A 24,525-nucleotide genomic window follows, 5' to 3' on the forward strand; every position below is an offset into this window, starting at 1 on the left:
ATGGGACCGGGGCCGCACCAGAGACAGCATGAGGCCGTCACTCAAGCAATCTGCAATTACACACAGTTGTAACCCTGGGCTCAGCACCATCACCACCGGGGGCACCGGGCAATGGTGGCTGTGCATCAGGCAGGGCAAAGCCCACCCTTTTCATGCGGCGGCTCCTTCCGCTGTGTGTTCTTAGTCCTATGTTTTTTCCCATCACCCGTGGTCACTGTCACGCACTTCTCACCCTCCCCACTCCACTCCACTATTAAAGTCACGCTTCAAACTGTCGTTTTCTTTTTAATTTTTAATCAGTCTGTGTCGAGAGAAAGCAGGACTCGATCCAGCTTCCAGCCCTCGCTGCTCTGTCTGCACAGTGTTTTGACGGATGAGAGTTTGTTTATATTTGTCTAGAACCCAGAGGAGGGATGGAATCGACGCCACGGACCAACATATATTTGAAGAGACATTTCTGGACCAGGAATCTTTAAAAATCAATCTGTTTCTTAGGCACAACACCCAGTGGGCGCCATGAGACCCTCACAATAGGAATACAGGATGGCGGGCAGGCAGGGCCAAAGGCCCCCCCCCCCCCAGAAAGCAAGAGAGCAGGGTGGCTTGGGGCTATTGGCCAGGACAAAAGAGAGAGCTGGGATTGGGGCGAGGGGCGCCGAAGATCTGACTTACACTCTCTTTGGATGCAGAATGTGTTTTACAGAAACTTTCCGTTCTGGAAAGTAAAAGTATGTTTACGTTTTAGGGTCAGGGACAATGTGATAACAATGACCCACATCGGAAGGCGTGAGCAGATGAATGTGAGTGTAGTCCTTCTGAAATACCCATACCAAACATTACCAAGTTCCTTGGCCCACCACAAGAGGCATCTGAATGTGTTCTCACCATGTGTAAGGTCACAGGTTTATCCCACACCGTGGATCCACTGCCAGATCACAAATATAAACACCGATCGCTCGTCACCAGAGGGCAGCACAAAGCATGGGGGGTGGCGGGGGAGGCGGTGGGAGGGGGTGCTCTGCATGAGGAAATTTCCAGAGAGCAGAGTCAGCTGGCTTCTTTTCCCTTTCCTTTCTCATTCCAACCGCCACATCCTGCTTTGACAGTTGTCCAGGTGTTGAAGATGGTCTGAGTGTCACATGAGAATCTTTCCTTGGGAGCCTGTCCCTTACTAATAAGGGCAAAGAGAAGGATCTGCTCCTGGGCTGGCCAGTTAACATGGGCTTTCTACAGAGGCAGACCTGTCCAGATCTAGAGTCCCTAGACAGTTCAAAGCAGATTTTAGAAGCGGATTTACACAATGGGACATGCTTTCAGAGGGGCCGGGGGTGCTGTTAACACAAGCCAACGAGATGTGTGATTTGTTGGGATGTGTGTGGCACTGTCTCACGCTCTGTAGCCAGAGACACTCCACACTGTCATGGGGGTGACACAGAGAGTCCCCTCTGCCCTTTGTTCCCTGCAGGTCATGATAAACCTGTGAGTCTCACTGAAAAGCATTACCCCTGCTGGCACTCAGACCCGCAGTCCTGTTGGAGATGTGTGGTGTGCTCACTGTCCCCATGTAGATAGATTAGAAAATGCCCCCTTCTCCCGCAAGCTCTGTCCTCCTGTGGCCTCACTCCAAGGTTCAAGGCTCTTTTCCCCAAAGGGGACAGTGGAATCACCAGGACGTCACCCGGCTAGGGATCTTCTTCCATTAGAGGGATCTCTGGAAAGGAAGAGATGGTTATTTGCTTAGTACAACTGAAAGCTGCACGATCTGGAATTACGAGCCTCATTAAAACTGCTCCCATCCCAGAAATCAGTGAAGAAAGGAAAACATTCGGTTCCATGCATCCATTAAAGGTCAAATAAAACAGTATCCCCTCTTCCCACCTCGTACACCATCTATTTGCTAGAGAACAGTTTGAGATTTTATATCCAGCTCATAAAAAGGATAATATTAGACTTTCACCGCAGGCTCTCGCAGTCACTCGAGCCAAAATGTTACGATCTCAAGTGCAGAGAAGCAGGGTGAGCACAGGAAGGGCACTCTGGGCCAGCAGGCCTGCTACTGCCCTGCTTCTCCTGTTTACTGTGGCCACACTCTGGAATCAATGCGATTTTGCAGAGCTGCGCTGGGCTTCCTTCCCCTGGGAAGTGGAGACCCGATTACTTCAATCCATTTCCCCATTTCCGTGGGCTCTGAGCCTCCCCACGGCAGGTGCGTCTCTCCCTTCACATCGGGTAAAGTGACTTCTATGCACACAGTGTTTCTCTGGGGTCAGGTGGGGATGTGGTGCCCCATGGGTGAGGCTGGCAGCATTCCTCACTGCACCGGCCTTCCAAAGTGGGAAGGTAGGGCCCAGTGTGCATGGCAGCACAGAAGAACCAGCCTCCTTTATGCTAGTTTTGAAAGATGTGCTGGGGCCCGGTGGACACGTCTAAATTGTTCCTCTGCCTGTGTGTGATGCTTGTCCTATTCAATTAAAGGACAAGAAGACAAAACCCCTGTATAATAGGAGGCATCAAAATTGACGTGCTGTCTGCTCTCCAGACTCTCAACTCCATGGCGTGGTACCCTTTGGGTCCTCATGCAATTTCTACTCCTGGGATTATTACTCACAAAACACTGATCATTCTTTGCCACAACTGGCCTGTCGATAGACCTACAAGTAGAGAGAGTGAGACGTAATGGCAGCTGGGTAAGAAGCAGGCGCATGGCCTTGACCCTGTGCCGGGGAGCTAGCCACAGCTCTGGAAATGCTTACCATCCGCAATGTCGATGCCCGGGCTGGTGGATGCCACCTCCCCTGCTGTGCTTGAAATCGTGTCAGGGGTGTCGGGGGCAGGGTGGCTGCCCCCTTGGCACATGGGGGCTGAATATAGACTCTGGAGCAGCTCAGAAGAGGCCGAGGTGCTGTCACAGGTTTCTGACTCCCCAGGGCCTGTGTCCGTGTCCCCGGAGCCGGGGTATGCAGGAGGGCTCTGGTCATCCACAGGTAAAGGACAGCCCTGGCCCACGGAGGCCAGGTACCCGGGGCCTAAGGCACTCGAGCCTCCGTTCACAGCCTCATCATAGGTTGGCAGCATGACGGGCACTCCGTCCACTACCACGAAGTCAGGGTCACTGCTGGAACTCCTGGGAGGGCCCCTGTGCAGAGGAAACAGTGAGAACACGTCGGGGTCTGTCTACACCACTCCAGGAATAAGGCAGTGTGAAGACACAGCCTCTTCTCTCAGTGGCTCCTGGAAGATGTGCGATGCACCATGGCCTGGTTTGGGGGCAGGTTTCCCTTACAGCACTCTCTATGGTAAGGGAGGGTGGACACTAAGTGCCCAGATGGTACAACCCGTCCATGCTTATTAGGCTTCTTCTTTGTAAAAACAAAACATAACAAGACAAACAAAAAGACTATACCACTCAACTTTAAAGAGATAGACAAAACACGATAGAAAATTATAAAGGCAGGCTATTAATTATCCCTCTGACTGTCATTCCAGTCACCCAGGTTCATGGCCCCCTCAGACCCGATGCCTCACTGTGGTGCAGACAGAACCTGCACAGTTCAGTTACTGTGAGGGTTTTAGGTGGCAGGGAAGCCAGCCTGCCCTCCCTGCTTCCTCATGGAACACATGCGCAGCTCCTGGTCTGGCCCTTGTGCCGATATCACTGTGACCAGACGGTGGTGCTGGACCTGACCCTAGGAGATGTGTGTCACCACCATCTGCACCCATATGACCACCAGGCTCTGTTCCTGGCCCCAGAAGAGCCCAGAGCAGTAAGTAAAATGGCCTAGAGTGTAGCTGCTTACTCCTTCTGCCGGGAACTGAAGATGAAGAGGGGGCCAGAGGATGACACAGCAGGAAGTGGAGGTGATCTTTTCAGAGGTGAGGATGCCTGCAGCCCTGAGTGCTTCTGGGAGGGCATATGAGATAGACACGGCACTGTGGGGGAGGGACAGTGTCAGCCTGTGCTGTTCGCTAATGTGAGAGGGACAGCCTCAAGGCCACGGCTGTTTGAAACATCCTGCAAAAGCTTAGGGATTACGGCAGTTGCCTTCCTGCTCCAGTCCTTAAAGGCTACCCAGAGAAGGCAAGAGACCACCTGGCCTGCACTCTCTAGAAGGTAGAAGGAGGGAGGGAGGGAGGGAGGGAAGGAAGGAAGGAAGGAAGGAAGGAAGGAAGGAAGGAAGGAAGGAAGGAAGGAAGGAAAGAAGAAAGAAAGAAAGAAAGAAAGAAAGAAAGAAAGAAAGAAAGAAAGAAAGAAAGAAAGAAAGAAAGAAAGAAGGAAAGAGTGTGCTTCTAACCTGGTGCTGCTGGTGCACCCAGAACAAGCTGTGCACACTCCTCTATGGCCGTTCCATGGCCTCCCACTAGCCTTTTCGGCTCACTCGGGACTTCCTCCCTGCTCCTTGCTTTCGTTGTCAGACCAGGGCAGGCAGCTACTTCTGCTCATTTCTCACCTAATGGCCCATGCTCGGGCCACATTCCCCTCTGCACAGCTCCAACCATGCCATGTGACTTTCATATACGTTGATATTAAACACCAGGGACCTGGAGAACACAGTCGCCTGTCCTTGGCATGCCCTTGCGTACCTTGCATTCCATTTGGACTGATGACAACAACTTTCCCTGAACAACTAGAGGAAAGCGTAAGAGCGTCAAGTAAGTCTTGAGAAGATTTCAAAAACTCCTAGTAGTCCACATCTTAGAAAACTCTTACAGGCATACACACACACACACACACACACACACACACACACACACACACACACACCAGCTTCGTGGGCCACCTGAAGGTCTGCTAACACATTATAAATCACAGCAGTGTAGTCTAGCTTTTTCTTGTCATCCTTTGGACTTCTTGAGAAACGGTAATTGCTTAGTGATAGAACATGGTCCCTTGATTAATAATAACAATGCTGAAGACCCAGAGAGCAGATGGAAGGTTTGAGTAGAGGAAAGGAAGGTTCTGGAACCTCAGCAAAGGCTTGGTGATGCCACCAGGGAGGTGCTGACACACCTCTGGGCCTGGGGAGGACCTAAGTGACCCCTACATCCAGCACACGTAGCTGGGGAAAGAGAGGCGCCTGCTGGGTGGGACCTGCGGTGTTTCTGCTGCCGCGGTCAGGAGAACTGCTGAGTGAGATGAAGCTGTCGTGGAGCGTGAAGTCTGGGGAAGCTGCCCCTCCTCTCCCTCTCCACACTCCTGGGAGGTGAGAGCTACAGGGTTGTGTTGGAGGGAACAGAGTTGATTCTCTAGCCTCCTCCTCATCTGAACCATAGTCCTGTTTTCAGATGGTGGCACACGTGAACCTCAGATTTCTTGTTCTGATGATTAGGTACCACGGTGAGGGCAACTTAGGGATGAGGATGACTCACTTAGCGGTAAGGAAAGCTGTGGGGTGACAAGGCACAGCTGTAAGGACAGTTTTGGTGTGAGGAGGACACAGGTGTGAAGACACCAACCTGAGCCCTCTGGTGCAGTTAAGGAGGCTGGAGAGCCACCATCTGAAGCTCTGGATCCCCTCCCAGGCCCTTTCTGATTTCCTACTCACAGGCCTGCTCTGCTTTCTGAAGCTTCCTGCCCTATTCGTTGACCTGTGCCATGTGACATCCCTGACCTTGATGCCTCCCCAGGTATATGCAAACCACTCCCTAGGTCCACAGCAGGTGGATCATGACGGGGGTGCTCCTGATGGGACATGCCCAATTTGCATCCCTGGCTTGGTCCTCTCCTCCAATCCTCCACCATGCCTACTCCAGAATGGTCTGCCCAGGGAGGCAGGGACGAGGCTGTCTCTCTCCATCATGGTGCTCTCTCCCTGAGGGTGTACCCAGACCTTTAAAGCATGGCACTCATCTGTTCTCTCTCTGCTATACTGACCTGGGCGGGAAGTGGGCCTTGAACTTGGTCTGGAACATTCTGGCCAAGATGACGAGCAGTAACACCAGCAGCACGCTGGTGGCCGTGAATGCCACGATCTTCCATGTGGTCAGGAGGGTCTCGTGGGTGCCGGGCCACGTTTGCTCTGCCGTGAGAGATAACAAAGCCAGGCATGAGGTACCACATTCCTTTAGTGGGTGGTCATCTGGTACATGAGGTACCCATGGTATGCTGCCTTGGAATCAACAGACATACCCTACATCCAGTACAGCTTATAAATCATGTTAGGACCCACACAACACTAAAAACTATCTCTAGCATGGGTCCTGCTGGGTTGAAGACATATTGTCAGGTGATGGACTTGTAGACACTAGTGAGGCTGCAGACATGCATGTTTATGTTGCAGCCTGGGCAGGAGAATCAAAGACAGGCCAAAACAATAATGTAACTGCTTCTTGGGAAGAAAGTGAAAGGTGTCCTGCCCTGAAGAACCTGTTCTGACATGGGTCAAAACGATGTTCTGGGGTAAAGGATGGAGTGAAGCAAGGGTAATGAAGGACAAAGGAACATGTCTACTCCTCGGCCATCACTCCACCCTCTGTGGTGTCTGTCAGGTAAGAGAAGCAAGAGCGGACCCTTCCAGAACATATTCTCATCCATTTGCTCCCAGCATACCCCATCCCATCATTCCACTCAGTGGTCATTCTCTTAGACTTAGTGCCTCTCCTCTTGCTGGCCCATATAATATCTCCATGCCTCCAGATACCAAGCATCACATCTGCATCCAGAAGAGCAGCATCCAACCAACACTGCTGCTTGGGGCAGAAGCCATGGTTATGGTCTGGAAAATGCTGGACAGAGTGGGCAGAAGTGGGAAGAACAGGTGAATGGTGAGTGCTGGTACCGGGTCTCCTCTCTGGGGCCACTGCCGGGGGGTGCTGGGACCCGAGGCCAAGGGGGCTTGCTATCACACATCATTTACCAGGAGGCAGTGGAGCTTGTTTACACTCTCCACTTGTGTGAGATCAGTTCTTACCCACAATAATATTATTATTCCTATTTGGATATGTGACCCTCAATGGAAGAGGAGGGCGGGGTCATACACTGCTCAGATCCCAGAGCTATGTACATAATTCTGATTACAACCATGAGCCTGCATTCTTGCCAGTGGGTGGCACCAAGCCTGTGAGAAACTGCAGAAGTTGGCACTCCATGGGTGCCAGGGCTATGATTCAGTTCATAAATATTCCTGACCTTCTGAGAAAGGCCTGGAATCCCTTGGCAGAGTCCAACACAGCCACCCATATCCAAAATAGTTGATTTCTACAGCCTGGTCCTAAGGCTCATGATAAGATGGTAAGATGTCATTCAGGACACAGCTTGAAGGCTGCCCTCCGAGGACCAACCTCCCCCAAGGGTGTGGCCCCCAGTCTCACCTGATTTGATGCAGTAGACTTGGTAGGAGGGGAACCACTCTCCGTACTGGCAGGTGATGTACTTGTAATCACTGGTGAGGCTGTAGCCAGGATCACAGTAGAACTCTACCACGGTCCCGTGGTTGTAGCGCTCACAAGGCCTCGGGTGGCAGATGAAATCTCCGTGACTTACCATAGGAGGTAGCGGACAAACTTGGGCAGTTGGGGAGAATAAGAGTTTCAGAACCAAAGAAGTTCCCTGGAGGAACCCTTCAGACACAACACAGGCACGTCCCACTGCAGCCACTTCAGGATGTACTTAACACCTGAAATATCAGACTATTGGGACCAGAGACAGCCTATGTCTTCACGGAAGGTCAGTGGAAGCCTGCTAGGATAGTCTGAGCACGAATGCTGTCATGCGGTGTTGTAAAGCACATCATAAAAGAGAGCCTCATCTTACGACGTGAAGAATATGCCTATTTAATAGATAGTATTAAGCTCTTCTATTAATAATGCATGCTATGATGTACCAGACAACCTAGTAAATAAAATTAAGATATTTATGGACAAAATCTTTACCGAATGGCACAGTGGTGCCAAGTCTGCTTCTGTTACATCTGGAACTGTTCAAACTGGGGAGCCGTGGCCCCGCCTGCCTGCCTCATGTCCTGCTGAGGTTTGGCCAACGACAAGTATGCAGGGGTTCTCCTGCTTCTACTTTAGTCTTAGCCCTGCCCCCCCCCCCCACAGGTGCCACCAGGGCAATGGGAACAAGCGCTAGACTTCCTCCTGTCAACACACCATGCGACCTTAAGTGAATCCCTTCACCCTCTGTACGTCCTGGTCTCCTCCTCCATCAAGTGGAAGCTTATTCTGTTCTTGATGATGATGAAGGGTTTTCTGACCCATGTTTCACACTGTTAGGGGAAGAGGGTTGTTTTCAGTCTCCCACTCTGAGATCACACCTGGGCTGAAAAGGTATATCTGGCTACATTTCTGACCCTGGGCGGACGGTTTTAGCGGAGCTTGCTGTTTATTCCTCTGATGCCACAAAGAGCTCTTTGGTGTGCAGAAGGACTCAGAACTAAACAGCATGCCACACAGACACTCCTCAGGAAACAGTCAGACCGCAGTCTATCAATGCCTGGCTTTCAGATCACATCTCAGAAACCACTAAAAACAGGCTGGAAAGCAGGACAGACAAACCCCCAAAGTGAGTCAACTTTTGTGGTCCTTCCTAGGAGCAGCCAAATACTCTGGCTAATGTAGAACCCCCTGGCACCATGCACCACACCTCCAACTGGCCAAAACTTTTAGAGAGCATATGGGGGTACACCCTGTTGGTGTGTGTTCCTCAAGCTGGATAACAAGATGGGACCCCTGATGGAGGTGTCCCAAGGTGTGCCCCTGTTGGTCACCTATCTCTAATCCTGCAAACAGTGCTGTAAGAGAGATCTTACTGGCTCTTTTGAAGAGACAAGCTAACAGAAGCAGCAAGTGAGTGAGAGGGAGCGGGGACTCGCTACACATGTAGGGACAGACCTGAACTCCGGAGGAACTACTCAGCAGCCAATGGCTCTGAGCAAGTCCCTTCCCATCTCAGTGTCCTCACGAAGCCAGGAGTGTCTGAGGGCCGTTCTTAGGGATGCTGCCAAGGCCATGATAATGGGTCAGTGCGGTTGGCTAGGCCCTGAGTACTGAAGGAACTCAATGAGGAGGTAGAGACATGGCCAAGGCAACTGGGAAGTTACAAGATTAGCAACAGCAGGCTGCTGCCACTCCCGGCTGGTTGGAAGAAGAGTTTGCTGGGGTCCCAGCAGAAAGAAGAATCTTGGAGAAGCTGGAGCCGAAGGAACTGCCTTTAGGACAGAGAGAGTGAAGGGTCACTTGAAGCAGCTTCCAGCAGGGCGTCTAGGAAGTGAGGTGTGGAGCAGGCAGCCTGGCTGGAACAGGGATGGATCTGAGGCCTGGGGCGTGCACAGTGAAACGGTGGCTGATGAGAGAGAATCCTCCAGGCAGGCACTGGAAACATTGGAGTTGGAGTTCTGACTTCAACAGTGAGGAGCTTTCTGCTGTCTGGGGGTGTCCCCTGGGCTGGCACATGCCCTCCTCTGCACTGCCCACACCATGGCACACTAGCCCCACACACTGCTCTTTCTGTTTCCACAAAGGGTTCTGTCTAGACTGGCTACCCACAGGGTGCTCAGGAAGTAAGCAAGATGGCCAGGAAGGGTGGCTGGTGACCAGGAAGGACAGAGAAAAAGTACCCACAATGTTCACACCTCTGAGAACTCCAGGGATGCAATAGCATGGGCTCCTCCTTTACTTAGTTCCTCCTCTGTGTCACTGTCCCCAGTGGCCTCCAGGGCTGACAGGACAACTGTCTGCAGGGTTCCTGATCCCGGCACTGCTGTGGGTGGGTGCTACAGACGGGCAGAGACTCTTTCTGTGCCCAAAGGTCTATGAAGCGTCTGTCTATCAGCTGATGAACAGATAAAGGAAATGTGATCTATCCCATGGAATATCACTAAAGAGGAATGCTGCCACTTTCAAAAACACAGATGAACACCAAGGGTATTATGCTAAATGAAATACACCAGAGACAGAAAATTCTGCATGATTGTGAACTCACCAGTATGTGGAATATTAAAAAAAATCAAATTCATAGAAACAGAATAGAACAGTGGTTATCAGGAGCTAGGAGGTAGGGAATCAGAAAGCCATAGGTCAAAAGGCACAAACTTGTTAGGTAGGATAAACAAGACCGAGGATCTTCTGTACAGTCAAGGGGCAGGCCAGGGGTGGTGGTGGTGTTGCTATAGTTAGAAGTACTAAGCTGTGTCCTTAAAATTTGCCAAAAGCAGATTTCAGTTCTCCCCTCAGATGAAAAGGGAGAGATGGGGAGATGGAGGTGTTCCTGGCTTAGCTTTAGGAATCATTTCACTATGTGGATATGTATCAATGTACCATGTTATACACCCATATGTATGAAACATCTGGGGGAAAAAAGCTGCACCATGCACCAAGGTGCTCCTACTCTGTAGGCTTTCTGAACAAGTCCCCAAGGGTCATTCTAGGGTTGGAAAATTACCAGACCGAGTCTCAAGGGCTAGAACACCTCACAAAAGAAGCCCTACATCAATGTGTATAAGAGGCTATGAGCAGAGTGTCCCCTACTTGGCCCGAAGAACGAATGACTGTTGAAATCAGTACATGAAACCCCAGGCAAATGGACTCACGATGTGCTTAAGAATGGCTTCCCCCCACAGTCAGGCAGTCAGGGTGGTGAAGTTGACCACATCTGTGTTCAAACCCTGGCTCTACTGCTGATGGTGCCCTGTGCTTCGGGGCATCGGGCAGCTGGCATAACTCCTTCCTGAGAAGAATCACTAATGCCAGGGTTGTCAGGATGATCAGAGGCTCTGCAAGATGCACTGCCCAACAGCTTCTGAAGAAATGATGGTAATTAGTGTCACTGTGTCAGACTCACTGGGGTTCTGCGGCATCCGTTCTCAGGAAGGGCACTGCCCCGGCTCCATGCCTGGCTCCTCACACAGCGAGGAATCCCAAGCAGAGCAGCACCAAACACGGAGAGCCTGGAGCCTCTGGTCACCATGTTTCTTCAGAGACCAGGTAAACACTAATGGCTGCGGAGGCTTGCGTCTTCTCCTAATCGGCACGCGATGGAGATGTATGCCCCCCCCCACACACACGTGGAAAAGTTTATCTGCACACCTTGCTGTGTTCTACTGACTGCACCTGGAAATACCATTAGCTTCCCTGTAAAGGAAACCTCCATGGGGATAGTTTGGGGTGCAGGGTGTTTCTTCTGACTTGGAAGCATCAAAAGTATTATTAATTATAAACTTGCTGGGCTGGGGAGATGGCTTAGTTGGTAAAGAGTTTGCCATGAGCTGGGCGGTGGTGGCGCACGCCTTTAATCCCAGCACTCAGGAGGCAGAGCCAGGTGGATATCTGTGAGTTCGAGGCCAGCCTGGGCTACCAAGTGACTTAGATTTGGTCCCCAGAATCCACTTTTCTTTTTTTTTAAGCCAGGTGTGCTGTGCACACTTGTAATCCCAGCTCTGCACACTTGTAATCCCAGCTCTGCACACTTGCAATCCCAGCTCTGCACGCTTGCAATCCCAGCTCTGCACACTTGCAATCCCAGTTCTGCACACTTGTAATCACAGTTCTGGGACTGGTGGAGATGGGTGGATCACTGGGGCTCACTGGGGGGGGGGGGTCAGCTCAGTCCAATTGTCATGTTGCAGGCCAGTGAGACACCCTAGCTCAAAAACAGGGTAGAGAGCATCCATCCTGAAAATGACACCTCAGGTTGACCTCTGCCCCACCCCCATGCATGAACATACATCAGAAAACTCATAAATGTGAAACTGATTTGCAAGTCCTAATATTGAGCTCAAGGGACTTCTGCCCTCAGCCAACACTGTCTCACCACGAGGCTCTCTGAGTTCTGCTGTGCTCTTCCCCACAGCGTCCCCAGGAGGCAGACAGACTGACAGACACCCTTGCCCACATAGCCTCAGGCACAGGACAAACAGCCTGCTCCCAATGCGGTGTGTCGAGCATCTGGGAGGATCCATGAGTTCCTAGACACACCATGAGTTGGTACACCACAGCTTCACCTCAACCCTCCTTCAGCTCAGCCGGACTCAGATCCCCTCAGCTACCGGCTCTCAGCAAAAGCAGTGGGTGGCAGGAACAAAGGCTCCTTTGCAACTTTAGTTTTTAAAGCATTTCTTTCGACTTTAGAGAAAATCAACAGCAGTTACTGCTTTTGGAGGATTGTAGCCTGTGTATCGGGGTGTGACAGGAAGAATCCAATCGAGGCTCTGCTGAGGCTCACTCGGGAACGGATCTTAATTTCTGTCTCTTAGGTGTTACCACTCGGCTTCTTATTTGTGGACAGTGGGTTATGTCTCCTTGCAGAACATAAGGGAAATTCCTACCTGCCAAATGGTGGCAGAGTAGCTTTCTATCAGTCACTCATAGAACTCAACAGTTGTGGGGTAGGTGTGGCAGAGGATAGGAGACCAGAGGCAGAGGCCAGAGACCCACAGTATGCTCTGTGCTAGATGCCAGTGGATGGAGCTGGGGCTGAAGAGGCAAGCTGAAGGCCTGCCATCAGACCTCAGTTTCCCAAGTGAAGTCCACTTCTCTCCCCACCCTGCCTCGTGGACAGTTCCCGGGCAGTTCTTTTCCCTGCTGCCAAGGTCTGTCCCCCCACTGTGCACCTGTGGCTCTCTCCCCTCCTTAAATGGAGTATAGCAAAAACACCCACAGCCTTCCTGGGCCCTTTGTGCATTCTGCATGACTATACACATGCTTCTCCACTTAGCATGGGGTTAAGTCCTGATAACCCATCACAAGCAGGGGGAAATCCCATGTACCGCAGGGAATGCTTTCCTATGCATTGCTGGGGTCGATTTGCTAATATTTTGCTGCAGATTTCACATAGCATGCCTGTCTGGTTTGGGTGTTAGGATCATGCTGGCTACACAGAATGGGTTCGGCACTATTCCCTCTGCCTCTTTCCCCTTCACAGTTTCCTATCTGTCAAGCAAGGGAAATGATACACACTCAACTAGAGTTTTTGTGAGGACTGCATGGGCTAGAGGCTCTGAGCAAGGAGCTCGTTAGCAAGAGGTTTATATCGGTGGCTTGTTATCACAGTTAGGATCGAGGACCCTCCCCCCACCCCCTCCCCCTCCCCCCACCCTGCCTGGTTAAAAGTGAAGCTGCTGGAAGAGTTTGGGGACAAGAAGGAACTCTGCCGACTGTGTGGGATTCCTCCACCTCCGCTGCCTCTCTGCTTCACCAGGGACGCCAGCAATGGCGGGTCCCTTCCCCAAACACTGGCCAAAGCAAGTTCCAATGAAGGGTAAGTTAGAGTGTCTGTCCTCCCCCACCAACCCAGGCTGCATGCTCCCCACAAAGGGTATACACAGCCCAGGGATGCTTGCCATTGACTTCAGCCTGGCACACACTGGCTCTGTGGACAGTCCTACATGGAAGTATGAAGACCCTTCCCTGGGGAGACAGCTGCCTCACTCTTAGGAGGCTGACCCAGCTCATAAGCATAAAAGGTTTGAGGAAGCAGGACAGGGCTTCCTGGCAGTCCTGCTTAGCTGCTGGGAGGTAAATGGTCCTGGTCCCTGTGACACACCCAGCCTTGCTATACCAGCACCTTCTCTTACCAAAATCAATGTTATAATTTGAATCCCATGTGTCCCCTACAGGCTCGTGTTCTGAACACTCAATCCCCAGCATGGGGTACTATTTTGAAATGTGTGGAGCCTCTGGATGATGGGGTTGGCTTGTGGAATCCGATCACTAGGGAGACCTCTGGAGGTAATAGCTGTCCCTGGTTCGGGTCTGTGCTCTGGTTTCTGGTCCATCACAATCTGAATAGCCACTACCTCCTGCCCCCATCATGCCTTCCCTGACACAATGGACTGAAACTTCTATGAAGCCAGGAGCCAAAATAAACCAACCCTTCCTCCACTAAGGTGCTTTTATCTGGTGCTTTGGTCACAGTGATGCATCAGAAACTAACACTACACCACCACCTCCACCACCACCACCACCACCACCACCTCCACCACCTCCTCCTCCTCCTCCTCCTCCTCCTCCTCCTCCTCCTCCTCCTCCTCCACCACCACCACCACCATCACCTCCACCACCACAATCACCACCACCACCACCACCACCACCACCACCACCACCACCATCACCACCCCACCCTCCTCTGATTTCTTCCCATGGATGATCTTCAGCTTCTTTCAGAGTGTACATGGCTGGGAGGGTCTCCTCAAGACCAGGCAGCAAATGCCACAGTCAGCAACACTATGAAGGTATTAGAAGCAGAAGCCCACGCTGTCCCCACCATCCTTACATAGTCCAAACACTTCATTTGGTTCCAGGCAAAGGAACCTGAATCACTTCTCCCTCTCCTGTGTACACCAGGCCTACCCCCCATCATCTGATCTCAGGGGAGGTGAACTACTACTTCTAGCAAAATGAAGTGAGAGAGAAAGCCAGTGCATGTTCTAAGCACAGGTTTTCCAGAGTTAGCACTGGGGTACCTGCCCCCTTAGGCAGAGAGATGTACATAGCCTGCTCTAGGCTTGCTGGACTCTTCCTTTCTTATCTAATCTGTTCACTATATTATTTTATTTGTTTTAAACGTCATTTGTTCCCCCCCCCCCAAAAAAAAAAACCAACTGAAATGGAATTACATCCTGTCTTCAGATGGTAAATACCTAAGTCAATGGCAATTTCTGTGGCTGGGAAAGCCTTCTGCCTGTCTGCTTAAAGGAACTTTAGTACTGCTTATTCACATACTTGAAGAGCCAGGATGGAGTGCCAGCCTGCATAACCCCCTAGGGAATTTAGCAGGCATGACTGATAGGAATCAGAAGTTCTTTTGTGTGCAGTAAGATCTCAAATGTATGCCAGAACTGGGGGTGTACTCTCAAAGACAGGGAAAAATGGTTAAGAGACTAAAGGCCAAGCATGATGCTTCTTCTGTAATAGAAATGGGATGTGTACACATGGAATTAGGGGACGCTGAGGATTCTTCAGAAAAGAGACAGAACGTTCATGGAGGCAAGTGTGGTGGTTTGATAAAGAATGACCCTCATAAACTCAAGTTTGAATACTTAAGTCATCGGAGTGGTCCTATTTGGGAGTGATTTGGAGATGTGGGTTTACTGGAGTAGATGTGGAGGAAGTTTGTCACTGGGGGTAGGCTTTGAGGTTTTAAATGCTTAAGCCAGGCCCAGTGTCTCCCTCTTCCTGCTGCCTGTGGATCTGCATATAGAACTCCCATCCAGAGCCACCGTGCTCCCCACCATGATGAAAATGGACTAAACTTCTGAAACTGTAAGCCAGCTCCAAATAAATATTTTCCTTTATAAGTGTTGCCATGGTCATGGTGTCTCTCCACAGCAATAGACCACTGATCAAGACAGCAAATGTGACTGGTTAAAGGGCCCAGTGTGAGTGAGGAATGAGGGAAATGGGAAAAGGACCAGGAAGAGAGGGAAGCTCTGGGTGAAGCAGTCTCTACCAGGAGAGGGTAGATCATATGGGGGCATCATTGAGGTCTCAGTTCCTTCATGTGGATAATGCAGGACATTCCACTGGAGTTTGGTCCCACCCTGACACTAAAGATTGGATTCCACTACTGCGAACTTGGGGGCTGCAATCTTCTGGATGTCTGGGGATACAGCTTAGATGTATAGCCCTTGTCTAGCATGCAGAAGACCCTAAGTTTGATCCCCTGAACTACAAGAAAAAGAAGGAGGAGAAGAAGGAATAAGATGGAAGAAAAAGAAGAAAAGGAGGAGGAAGAAGAAGAGGAGCAGGAAGAAGAGGAAGAGGAGGGAGAGGAAGAAGAAGAAGAAGAAATAATTCACCAAGTCTCCCCAGAGGTTCAGTAATATTTCTTGATGGTGTATAGTCAGTAGCTGCTCTGTTCTCTTGCCTTGCCTAAAGGAACCATGGGTTTCCTGTCAGGAATGGGAGGAATTACCCATGAGAAAAGCAGCAATGGACTGACCTCAGTTACACCTGATCATGAGTTCTCTCCTGGGACCACTGGGAGGCAGTGGAGAGAGTCCAGCAGTACCAGGGGTGCCAGGGATCTGCTTACATCAGCTATTCAGGGAGATGGCCTTTAGGCTGAAATCCAGAACAGCTCTGTTCCTGGTGAGGTCTCAGATCGGAACCCAAACAGCAGCTGCTTGCTAAGAGTCCACAACAAAATGAATAGAAAAGTTGATCTGACTTTGTTGCAGCACCCATGGGCGGTTTCAACTTGTCTTTATTGAAATGTAATCTAACTAGAGTTGAGTCTAACAGCTAAAGATGGGACCCGTGCTACAGCTTCATCTTCCCACTTCCCTTCAAGAATCCACGTCCACTACAGACTGTTAGTATGGGTCTGCAACATACTGGAAAACAATCGGTAAAACACACAATTCTTTCCTTATAGAGATGGATGCTGGTCTCATCACAAAGGCATCTGTATTAGTTACTTGTCTGTTGCTGTGATAAAATACCATGACTGAGGGGACTCACGGAAAGAAGGGTTCATCTGGGCTTCTGGTTCTAGAGGGATAAGAGTCCACCTTGGTGGGGAGGCATGGCAGCAAGTGATAGGCATGGCGGCTGGAGCAGGAAGCGGAGAGCTCATATCCTCAACGGCAAGCACAAAGCAGAGCAGAGCAAACTGGATATGGGCAAGACTATAAACACCAAAGCCCACCCACAGCAACACACTTCCAGCAAGGCCCGTATCCTCAGCCTCCCCAGAACAGCGCCACCAACTGGAGACCAAGTGTTCAGACACCTGAGCCTATGGGGGACATTCTCATTCAAACCACCACAGTATCCACTGCTTTATAAGGCAAAAAGACCAGGGAGAGCTCAGGCAAGGGAGTGCGGGGAAGAGAATGTGCTGGGCAGAGGGGATGGCACTCTGAAGGTAATTCAAAGTCACTGAACAGGAGCCCGGATGGTGCCATGTGGGACAGGAGGGCCGCACAGCAACCAGTCAAGGAGATAGTTGGGACCGAGCAGAGGAGGTCTACAGTCTCACGTTAAGAGGTTGGGATTCTGTCAGAAATGTGATGGTATTCTGTGAAGAGCAAGGCTTGGCACAGTCTTAAAGCCAGGTCCGGCTTCTGTTGCGTATGGCTGGCAGCTGGGATATAACACAGACCTGCAGAGTTACGAGGACATGGTTGACATGACCTGGACAGATGATGGCAGTAGATCAGGATAGTGAAGGCCAACATGCTGGGAGGGAAGGAGAGTGCTGGAACACCCTTTGACCATTCCAGTTATTTTTCTACAATAGGTTTTTGATAGACGGATTTGGGGGTCCCTGGGAGAAGAGCCAAGGACGATGGCCAGATTTTGGATCTGAGTTGAGGGGTACCAAGTTCAGCTTTGTTCTTCTTAGGTTGGAGCTGCCACTGAGTGTCAGTTGGGCATCTGGAGAAAGGCCTGGGTTGAATTTAGAGCTCAGCAGTCATGAGCAGAAAGACAATTTCTGACCATGGGACTGCATGAACTCACGTAGGAAAAGTAGAGAAAGGGTCCCAAGTCCAAAAAGAGAGACACCTGGGAGAACAAAGAGACAGGCAGAGGGTGCTAGGTTGTTTCACAGATGCTGAGAGGGAGACTGACAAGGAAGAGTGAGCGCTCCCTAGGGAACTGAGGACCACAGGAGAGAGGCGTGACCATGGGTTTGGCTACACCGGAATCACTGATGACCTTGAGACTTGGTGGTGGAACCAAATCCATTTGAAGACAGTGCAATGAATGGGGTGTGAGAAGAAGTCTGCTGCGGGGAGGCAGTGGATGGGGCGGCTGGAGGGTCAAAGAGGACCCCAGAGTTCTGGACCTTGTTCTGGGTGGTGTATGGTGGTGGGAGTGGTCCAGAATTGTGGACAAGACTGGTCACACAGGTAGAGGGACTGAAGGAGGGCAGCCATGAAGAAGATGTGAGGGGATGGATCACACATGAGCAGGGAGGCTTGTGTTCAAGGAGGCGCCAGATCTGGGCACAGGCCTGAGTAGCTCCAAGGCCAGGTCAGTGTAGACAGGGAGACTGCGCTCTAAAGACACCTATTTTCTGAGTAAACTTTGAAGAGAACATCGTTTAGCAGCTGAGAATTATGTATTATTTATCATAGTCCTTAGTCCATCTATATATTTCAATCCATGCAAAAGAGGAAAATGAACCTTCAAAACAGCCTAGGCTCGCTCCTCATAAACGTTCACACAAACAGAAGGGGTCTAAGTGCAGAACACTATAACCTATGTTCTCCAATGTTTCAAAATTCTTCCAAGTCATGAGCCTAATTGCTTTCACTGATCATTCATCCTCACGTATCCCAAAGGCTCACACAGTCCACAGAGGTTTCTCATGTAGGAAAGGGCTGACCCCTTAGATTATGCATCCACCTCTACCCCACACAGTTAGCGGCAGAGGCTGCTCACCACAAGCCACACTGCTCTTTTATCTCTGAGTTCTCTTCCAGCCTGTGTTGCCCAGGACCCCATGTCTGTCTAGGTTCAAGTCAATGGACTGTGACTAGATGTAACACACAGCAACTGGTACCGTGAGTCCAGGCTAGACCCATGAGTCTCTTCCATATTAGCTAGAAGGGAAATGATTCCCAAAGGGATCTGAAGACAGCAGAGCCCGTGGACGCCTAATGACAAGAAGATGTACTAACTGACCAACGCTCACACCACACTGCACCATGAACATGAACTTCTGTCTTGTTTATGCCCCAGTCCGCCCCTTGAGAACGTCTGCACAGTCCCAGCCTTCCTTGCACTTGGCCTAAGGAGTAAGGAATGGGCACGGGTCTGCTCCATGAAGCAGCACAGCGGGCACTCTTGATGTGTTTCATGCTGTTGTCACAGCCAGCATGCACCCTCACTGCCACATTAAAGCTGCATTTGAACGGTGTCTTTTTAAAAGATTGTTTATTTTGTGTACACGAGTGTTTTGCCTGCGTGTATGTATGTCTGCATGACAGTGTCCAATCCCCTAGAACTGGAGTTACAGAGAGCTGTGAGCTGCCATGTGGGTGCTGGGAATTGAACCAGGGTCCTCTGGAAGAGCAGCCAGTATTCTTAACCGCTGAGCCATCTCTCCAGCCCCTTGAACAGTGTCTTAATGCTTTAAGCCAGTGGTTCCTCAGCCCCAACTGCATACTAGAATCAGTTGAGGAACTCTGCCTAATTGGTCGGGGCTGGATTGTGGCTTTAGCTAGCTCTCATGAGTAATGGTAATTCTAATGGGCAAATTTTGGGTAATTCTAATGGGTAATCCAAGTTAAGATGCCCCACTCTGTGCGATTGTGATAGACAGCTGAGGCAAACTAACCTCCTTCCACTCACCAACTGCTGGATGCGGGCTCAGCACATTCATGCTGGATGCAGGCTCAGCACACTCATGCTACAGTGCCTTGATATCTGGTCTGGTCACCTTTACCAAACTCTTACTATTGGAAGTGGAGTCCACACACTATCAGCACTGGATGAGCTAGGAGCAAATTAGAAGTGTAAGCTCTAGCCACACCCTAACCCACTGAATCAGAAGCCTGTGTTAGAGAAATGCCCTGGCAAGTCACTCACAATGAAGTCTGGGAAGCTAAGGAAACTTTGAAGATAAGCCTAGAGGCGAGAAGTAAAGAAGCTGGTACTTAATGCCACAATCTGGCCTTCAAGAGCAAGGCATGGTGGGAGGAGATCCATGACTGCGTGTTGACATCACCTCCAGGCAGCCTACCGTACCATCTATAAAGTTCTACAAGGCGCTATGGTTTCAGGCAGATATGTACAGAATCCCTCAGCCTTTGCCCTCACGAGATCTGCAGGCCTCTAGACGTCAAAACTGCCTATTGTGGCAGCTGTCCACAGTCCGACCCAAGTTTAGGTAATGAATCCAGGAAGCTGTATGGACCCCCGCATGCCAAAGTCATAGTTGTTTCCAAGGCGACATCTGAAACTTTGCTCTTAGCTCAGGGAAAATCAATAAACGTTATACAGCACATTACATTTTCCACTTTTGTTGTAACAACACAGAAAGCCAATAAATGTGTCCACCCAAGGAAGCAAACCATCATGCGGCCGGGCTCTGCCTGTTTCCAGGTGTTCACCTGCTCTGAGATACGCTGACAGACACAGTTCAAGATCAATATTACCCAGCAGCCCCACGGGGGGGGGGGGGGGGGGGAGAGCTGTGATCTGTTTGCTCTCTAGCTCAGAGTCACTGCCATGGGGTGTCCCTGAGGAAATACTGCATGCATCTGATGACAACTGTTAGACTTCAGTGTAAGAACAAAAATGAGGCTTCCCAGAAGCAATGTGCTATGCGTCTGACGTCACAGCCATGCAGAAGCCTTGGAAGGGTGCACAGGTGGGGTGAGGCAGCTGGTGGGAACCTGCGATTTACTGACAGTCTTTGCAGCAGGGAAAGATGGGCTGAAATCAAAAGGTAACATGTGTTTCTGTGCTCCAAGGATCCAACTATTCCCGAAATGGCAGAAGCCTCAGTTAAACTGAGAGTGGTCTTAGCCAGGTGAGACTACATCTGTGTGTCGGAATGTTCTGATGTCTGGGTACACTTTTCCACACATAATTTGCTCCAGTTGGAATTCCCGATGTCCATCAAGGCTTCTTTGTTTCTTTAAGAGAGAAACCAGGGGCTCAGGATGAAAGGGAGGAGTGTGCTCCACAAGGTAGACCAGAAAGCTCACATGTAATAGAAAGTTTGTCGCTTGTCTTTTCTGCCTCTCTCTGCAGCCCACAAGAGCCTGTACCCCCAGAGACCATGTGAGATTCAATGTTGCTAGGATATCCTGGTGATTCCCAAACTCTCCCTCCACAGGCTAGACCAAGGTGGCACACAGATAAATCAGTGTGGATTTTCTGAATCTCAAAATTTTTGTTTGTTTTTGAGACAGACTCTCACTGTGTAGCCCAGGCTTCCCCTAACTCTTCCTCTCCTCTCCTTTCCCCTCTCCTCCCCTCCCTCCTCCCCTCCTCTCCCTTCCTTCTTCTCCCCTCCTCTCCTCTCCTCTCCTCTCCTCTCCTCTCCTCTCCTCTCCTCTCCTCTCCTCTCTGCATTTCCCTTAATTATAACAGAAATTTCGCTTAAAATCAGAACAGTGAACATTTTAATGACTCAGTGTTACAAGCCTGTAGACCAGATCCCAATAGTTACAGTGCCCCTCATCAGTTACTTCACATTAAGTAAAATTTCTTAAATAAAAAAAAAAAAGAAAGAAAAGGAAAACAGAAACAGTGCTGTACTTGAAGGGAGCACAAGATTAAGTATTACAACTTTATAACCAAATTACATCTAGCACCTTTAAAATGATACTAATAGCCCTGTGTAAGTGTGAATGCACTGATGGCCGAAATATAGCCCACAAGTACGGTGCAATTTACAGCTGCATGTCAACACCTCCCCTGGGCACAGTAGCCTGCACAGTGGACATGTGTTTGGTTCAGGCTTCTACACTCAGGGCTGAAAAGAGATCTGGCTGAGTCCCTTAGGTTCCCAATCTGAAAAGATCCCACTGAGGCCATAGGTGAGAGAGACATTAGTATATTTGAGTTAGACAGAGTTCTTCTGACAGACAAACTGGTACCCTTCTCAGTCCAATCCAGAGCCTTCCGGGCCAGGGGAACACATGATTACAGGCTTAGGAAGCCCCCCGGACATGACTGTAGTATCACGTATCACGGCAGAGGCAGGTGAGGCATGGCAGCCTAAGTTCCCCACAGTGGACACTGGCTTTGCAACCAAGGGGATCCAGGCAACTCAGGACAGTGAAAACATGGTGTTCATTTTATTTCTACGTTCGCTTATTTGTGTGTGGAGGTCAGAGAGCAGCCTGTGAGAGTCAGTCTTTCCTTCACCCATGTGAGTTCCAGGAATTAAACTCAGGCGTCAGTCTTGGCAGAAACACCCTCACCTGTTGGGGCGCCTTCCTGCGCTGCTCGTCGCTCTTAACACACAGTGACAGCAGGGCCGAGCAGGGATGTCTACGTGTTTAGGCCTTCCTCTTACCACTCTTTCAAGCATTACGGATTAGTCCTCTCCAGTGTGGTTCTTATGGACACCTACAAGGTCACTGTGCTGGCTTTCTTGTGAGTGCACCCATCTTTATCACGAACCCTGGAACCTCAGATCTTCCTTTTAACAAGTACAGCCAAACAGAAACACCAAGAAGCAGGCTCGCTCAGCAGGCAACAAGTGAGGTCAGGAAAACCATCAGATGCTTTTCTAATCCCTCAGCATTTATCAGCTCTCGAGGTCCAAGATCATTTCCTACCAGGAGATTCCACCTTCTGGTCCCACCTTCTCCGGGGGCCCACATGGCCCTCAACTCTTGATTCTCTTGCCTCAGCCCCTCAAGTGGAGACTTGAAGTTTTGTGACACCATTTCTTTTTTTTTTTTTCCCCTTAAAAATTGGTGCTTTCTTGTTCTGATCTTACAGAAAGTCCCAGCAGGTGAGGAAACAGTCAGCTGATAACAAAGGGCAGTCCTTGGTCCCGTGAGAGTGCATAGACACGTGTGCATACACACTTGGGATGGGCTTGTAGGTTATGCATAGGAAATAGCCACATCTCAGTCTAAGGACAGTGCTTCTAAGATTCACGTTAGAATTAAGTGTGCCAGGATCCTGCAAGAAAAAGCGCATGCCATCCTGTGAAAAGCACTATAGTTTTACGACATGTGGACAAATCTTGAGAAGCACTGAAGAATGGAAACGATGGAAGTGTGAGAGAGAACAGAGAGAAGAGACACGAAGAAGCCAGAACAAATCGCCGTGTAACGAGACTCCAGGAGGCTTTGCTATTGGCACCGTGTGAGTGGCCCTGGCCTCAGGTCTTGGCTCCGATCCTGAGTGGCCAATGGACCTTGAGGATTTTCCTTTCTGTTTTCTGTTCATTTCCTGCACTTTATTTTCACGTCCTTTCCGAGCTTCTGTCTGCTGAAGAACCTGGATGGCGATGCCTACGCCGCAGGGGATTTTATAAGAGTAAGAAGCAACCCTGTAAATGAGCAAGCGTGGCGTGTCCGGCCCCAAAGCAGATGCTCAAGAAAAGGAGGCAGCTGATGATTTTAGCCACAGTGAGAGCAGTAAGAGAAAATTCCAGTGCAAAAGCCACATTCAATGAGCACCTACTATGTGGGAGCCACCTACTATGTAGGCCAATGAGAATTTAACTCACTAAATTCTGACAAGGAGTTTGCAGAGCAGGGCTTCTTATGCCTCTATCATTCTCCATCTTGTAAAGATAGGGTCTCTCACTGAGCTTGGGGTTTGCCATTTTCAGCGAGTCCCCCAGGATCGGCCCGTCTACCTCCCACCTCCAGCCCCAGTACTGGATGACACATATACCCCACCGCATCTTGCCTGTATGGAGATGCTGAACTGAGGTCCTCACACTTGCGCAGCAGCTTTTTACCCACTGACCCATCCCCCCAGCCTGCACTGAGCTCTTCCTTGTCAAGGAACAAAGTGGCCAGAATGAGCCCAAAGGCCTAGACTGCTCTTCAGCCCTGTTTCCAGGAGGAATGTGAGCTGCAGGCAAGACAATGTCTTCCCCAAACTCTTCCATGCCACAGGAAGCTGGGAGGCATTTAGAGTCAGGGGGATCTTTCTACAAAACCAACCCCCCATATAGAAGGGGAAAACGGAAGCTGGGCAGGTCGGGCTGCCCGTAACCATAGCACTTGGGTGGCTGAGACAAGATCAGCCTGGGTTACAGAGTGAGGCCCTGTGCTAGTCAGCTCTGACAGAAACAGCTAAAGAAAGGAAGAATTTATTTTGGTTGATGGTTTATGCAGTGGTTCTCAACCTTCCTAATGCTGGGGCCCTTTAACACAGGTCCTCATGGTGTGGTGACCCCCAGCCATAAAATTATTTTTGTGGCTACTTCATAACTGTAATTTTGCTCCTGTTACGAATCGTCATGTAAATATCTGTGTTTTTTGGCGGTCTTAGGTGACCCCTGTGAAAGGTTGAGAACCACTGGTTTGGGGGATACAGCCCCCCCCCAAGGCACCAAAGGGGTGATGGGAGTGTCTTGCAGCTGTGGCAGTGACAGGCAGCGGGCTGCATGGCCTCGGCAGTTAGGAAGCAAAGAGCTTACGTAGGGAGCACACCCAGCCTGCAGCCCCCCACCCCCCCAGCTGTACCCTAGGCCCTACATCTGACAGCTGGGCCCCATGTCCAGAGCGTCAACAACCCTCCAACTCAGGGTTTCCAGTTGGGAACCAAGCCTTCACACCCATGGGCCTGCCGCCTATAGGGAACATTCCGTATTACACTGTAGCAGGCCCTGTCTGTAGACAAACCAAGGCTGGGCAGGAGGGAGAGGCCGGCCAGTAAAGCTCTGGCTGTACAAGTTAACACATACAACCCCCAGAGCTGGGGGGCTGGAGACAGGCAGATGTTTAGGGTTCCCTGCCTGGTCAGCCTTGACGCCTCTGTGATCTCTAGGCTGACAAAAGGCACTGTCTCAAAATGCAAGGTGTACGGGGTCTCCCACCCATTCGTCTAGTGCCTCTGGAAGAAGTGGAAGGCGATGGTGGTGGTGGTGGGGTGGTGGTGGTGGTGGGGTGGCGGTGGCGGTGGTGGTGGGGTGGTGGTGGGGGTGGCGGG

The 24,525-nt window shown here is 50.4% G+C and overlaps 1 protein-coding gene across 1 annotated transcript in view; it reads right to left on the reverse strand.

Moving 5' to 3' along the window:
* Nucleotides 1-277: 277 nt before the first annotated feature.
* Nucleotides 278-24,525, reverse strand: part of Susd4 (sushi domain containing 4) — a 130,515-nt gene continuing 106,267 nt past the window's right edge. Inside the window, exons 6-9 of the mRNA XM_059280292.1 lie at nt 7,309-7,500; nt 5,873-6,017; nt 2,754-3,136; nt 278-1,711 (exon numbers count right to left, since the gene is read on the reverse strand). Of these exons, the coding sequence (XP_059136275.1) occupies nt 1,683-1,711; nt 2,754-3,136; nt 5,873-6,017; nt 7,309-7,500 (749 nt within the window). The 3' untranslated portion in view covers nt 278-1,682. The remainder of the gene's footprint in view (nt 1,712-2,753; nt 3,137-5,872; nt 6,018-7,308; nt 7,501-24,525) is intronic.

The sequence above is a fragment of the Peromyscus eremicus genome, chromosome 15 (assembly GCF_949786415.1).
Source record: "Peromyscus eremicus chromosome 15, PerEre_H2_v1, whole genome shotgun sequence".
Lineage (NCBI taxonomy): Eukaryota > Metazoa > Chordata > Mammalia > Rodentia > Cricetidae > Peromyscus > Peromyscus eremicus.